Source organism: Topomyia yanbarensis, chromosome 2 (genome assembly GCF_030247195.1).
Source record: "Topomyia yanbarensis strain Yona2022 chromosome 2, ASM3024719v1, whole genome shotgun sequence".
In the NCBI taxonomy this organism is placed as follows: domain Eukaryota; kingdom Metazoa; phylum Arthropoda; class Insecta; order Diptera; family Culicidae; genus Topomyia; species Topomyia yanbarensis.
In genome coordinates, this window is record NC_080671.1 from 79191127 (window position 1) to 79195400 (window position 4274).

At 41.4% G+C, this 4274-nt stretch overlaps 1 protein-coding gene across 1 annotated transcript; it reads left to right on the forward strand.

Annotated features, from left to right (window-relative positions):
* The first annotated feature begins 633 nt into the window (after positions 1-633).
* LOC131679546 (uncharacterized protein K02A2.6-like) lies at positions 634-1362 on the forward strand. The gene has a single exon (XM_058960287.1). The coding sequence runs from the start codon at positions 634-636 to the stop codon at positions 1360-1362; it is 729 nt and encodes a 242-aa protein (XP_058816270.1).
* The last annotated feature ends 2912 nt before the right edge of the window (positions 1363-4274 follow it).

Consider the following 4274-nt stretch of genomic DNA (forward strand, 5'->3'; position numbering starts at 1 on the left):
AGCTTTCCTTAGAAAAGTCCCTTCCGACACTATGCATCAGTCGAATGGCAAACTATGCTGATTACCTGGCTCATTTCAACTTCGATGTAATCTATAAACCAACCAAACTGAACACCAACGCCGATTATTGTTCCCGCATTCCGAGCAGTCCAACGTCAACATGCTGTCTAGCGAGGAAAGAGATGACGAAGATGGATTCGAACGGTTTGCCCTTCTTCAGATACAGCAACTCCCACTGCGAGCCGATACCATAGCACGCGAAACACGGAAGGATCCGTAGCTCGGGAAAATTGTTCGAGAATTGGAATTGGGTCGTAACCTTACACAGTTAGGCTACAAAGCGCCAGAGACAAAATATGCGATAGTCGCCAATTGCTTGCTATTCAAACATCGAGTAGTTATTCCAGCTGTTCTTCGCCAGGCAATCCTACATAATTTGCATACAGCCCACTTCGGTGTCGTCAAGATGAAAGGCCAGAAATCGACGCGGACATAGAACGAACAGCAAAGTCATGTATGGAGTGCGCGCGTTTTGCATCGGCACCACCAAAGTTCAGTATTCACCACTGGGAATATCCAAACGGGCCGTGGAAACGAATTCACATCGATTATGCCGATCCCGTTGCTGGTGTAATGCTACTAATAATCGTCGATGCATTCAGTAAATGGTGCGAAGTTAAAACCACTACGTCTACAACAACAGCTGCCACTATCAAGATTCTCGACGGGCTCTATTCGGCATATGGCGCACCAGTAACAATAGTGTCGGACAACGGACCACAGTTTACCGCCGCGGAATTTAAAACTTTTCTGCAGTTGAGCGGTGTGAAATATCACAAGCTGTCACCTCCTTATCATCCTGCAACTAATGGCCAGGCCGAGCGTTATGTACAGACGGTCAAAAATGCTTTGCAGGCGATAGGAACAACTAGTGAAAACTTGCAAAGCAATCTTAACGTTTTCTTGCAACAGTACCGAAAAGCGCCGCACACCGAAACTGGAGAATCACCAGCGAAATTGTTCCTTGGTCGAAACATCCGGACTCGACTGGACCTCGTACGTCCACAGAATGCCAACACGAACATCACCGAGAAACAGCAAGCAACGTTCTCCCCATCGTTCCGCTTATTCACACCCGGCCAACAAGTGTTTTTCCTTTCCGGTAATCCGCGGATGGACAAATGGATTCCTGGAATCATTTCTGTGCGGTTGGGAGATTTGCACTACGAGATTGTTTACAAGTCAAACCATCTGAAACGTCATGTCGATCAAATCAGATGTTTCGAAGGTAGCGACGGAAAGCAGCCAACACAAACGCACACACCTTCAAGCAAACCAAGGTATTCGATGGCAGCAGGTTAGGCCCCTCGCACCGTTCGTTATTATAGCAACACAATGACATCACAAGAGCCACCAGTATACGTAGAATCCAGCGCATCAGGCTGTCTTCTGTCCCAGATTCATCTGATGAACAATTTGTGACACCAAGGTCCAGTCCGGTTCAGTATAGAGAAAACTCTCCACCTGCAGTCCGCCGCACGAACAGACTACGTCGTGCCCCTCTACGATATTCTCCGTGATGTTCGAATTTGTTTCTTTGAAGGGGGAGGAAATATTATGTATGCATTCGATTCAGTTAACTGTAATATGTTCAGTGTATGTAAAAACGCCAGTTGAAATAAAGATGTCTTTTGATTAAATGCGCCCGTCGCGTTTGCGCTCGATAGTTAAACGGTGTTTCTAACTTTTTATCAAACAGTCCTTACGATATTGGGGCCGTTCAGGTGCCGCATTGGAAGCTAGTACGGAAATGCCCATAGCAACACAATAGTTGGAAAAATAAAAAAAAACCGTTTTAATCCACTTTGTGGTGCAATTGTGCCTTTCTCATTTATCCAAACTACGATTCCATGGCTGGTTATGTTTAATATAAAGGTGGAAATGTCTATTAGATATTCAGTGCGATTCACACATACGTACAATGAATCGTCAGCTACGAACTTGAGTTGCTATGTGTCAACGCTGAAACACTTGAAACCAGCGGCGGTTCCAGGAGGAGGGTTCAGGGGTTTGCATGTACGTTTCCGACATCGCCTCAAAGTTCTGTGCCATTATGTCAATGTCGTCGGCGAAGGCAAGAAGCTGGTAGGACTTCCTGAAGATCGTGCCACTCGTGTCTCCGCTCTCCTTATTACACTTTCTAACGCAACGTTGAATAGCAGGCACGATAGACCATCATCTTGCCGTGACTCTCTTCGAGATTCAAAGTGACTCGAGAGTGTCCCTGATACTCGAACAATGCACATCACCCGAACCATCGTCGCTTTGACTAATCGTGTTAGCTTATCCGGAAACCCGTACTCGAGCATTATCTGCCATAGCTTCCATGGCATGTTCGACAGAGTCTGCCCCGAATAGGAAGTCGTCCATGTAAAAATCCTCCAAGACAGCTCGAGCGCCCGCCCTGTATATACCTTTAAAATCTGTTGCGAGCTGCTTCAGCACCCTGGTGGTGAGAAAGGACGATGGAGCCAACCCGTCTGAAGTTCGTAGATTTCGACCGGCTCCGAAGGGTCAAAGCGCCACAAAATCCGCTGTAGAGGCGTGTCTTCGTGATGTATGCGAATCTGTCGGTTCATTTTGTCCACATCTGCGACCAACGCAACAGCTTACTTACGGAAACGAAGCATGAGATCAAAGAGTTCGTCTTGAATCACCGGTCCGGTAAGAAGTGAATCGTTCGGTGAATCGTTTGAATGTTTTGGCTGATCCATCGAACACCACCCGTACCTTTGTCGTTGAGCTAGATTCATTGAAGACGGGGTAATGGGGAAGATAACAAACCGTTCCACGAGCTTTCGGAACCTCGTCCGCTGTTTCCACAAGCTTCATATGCCCCAAATCGATGTACTCTTGCACGAAGTCGCCGTAATGTTTGCGTAAATCGGCGTTTCTCTCAAGTCGTCTCTCTATTTGTTCAAATCTTCGCTAAGCTGTGCTCTTCTATCCACCAATCAGAAATTTTTCACGTTTCACCGGCATAGTAGAAAAAAATTTCGATTACCGTATTTTATACAACAAAACTATCTGAGAACGAATTACAGGGAATAAATACTTGTGTGTGAAAAAAATATGCACTGAAAAAATGTGTCACTTTTCACAAAAACCATTTTTTTTATTCGATTCGTTTATTTGGTAAGGCAAGTTTGCGTTAGCTCAAAACTGGCATTTTTACTATGTTTCACATTTTGATTTTTTTAAAACTCCGGTTACACATTTAAATATAATTTTGTTTTTATATAATGAAACAAAAGAAATTTTACAGCTAACTTATACTTATACACTTATACTTATACAAGAGGGGATAATATAATATTCGTAAGATTAAGGGGGGGGGGGTCATTTTGTGTGTTTTCGTATAGTTATGTACTTTAGGATTTTTAGAAGGGATATTATTGGATCAATTAATTATTAACTAAGCGGAACATTTTACAGACATATTAAAACTAGAAATGACTAGAGGAGGTGGTTCAATTTTTTATTATGATTAGGTTTAATTAGTACTTTTTAGGTAGTGGTCCTGTTGGGCATTTCTTTACGAGATTATATATTGATCAACTAAGACTAGAAGATAAGGGGTACCTTAAACCGGGGTGACTTTGATCATCAGGGCGATTTGATCAGCCCAAACTTTTTTCGTAGATTGCTTATTTGGCCCGAATAGTCTACCAAATCCTTAAAATTTGAAATGAGTTTTGCTCTAAAGCTTATAAAATACTGATTTGTTATATTTTTTGAGTATATTGTTCGGTTTTTGGGTCAAAAAAACACAAAAATCCGAAATTTTACTTTACCTAATTTTACGAAGCTTCTTTATAAAACAAATAAATCTTAGATTTTAACAAGAGCAATAAATTCTAAGTGAGTTTTAATTTTTCTTTAGAGTGGGGTGCGCTAAATTTATTTTAAGTAGTTCGCTTATTTTAAGAACTATTTTCTGTAAAACTAGTTGGCAATAATTTCAGATTATTTCCAGCTTAAATTCGCAATATTTTTTTATATTCAATACTCCAAAGCGTTAAAATGGATGAAATTCTTTGTACATTGATAAACTACTGAAATAAAACAAGTGTAGTAGTTAAAAATGCTTTCAGATTCCTTTATTCTAGTTAGACTCGAATTATACGAATTCTGGTTACTCGAATTGAACAGTAGACTGAAATACTTTGCACAATACCAATTAACATCTATTTTTAATATTTAATAATTGAATA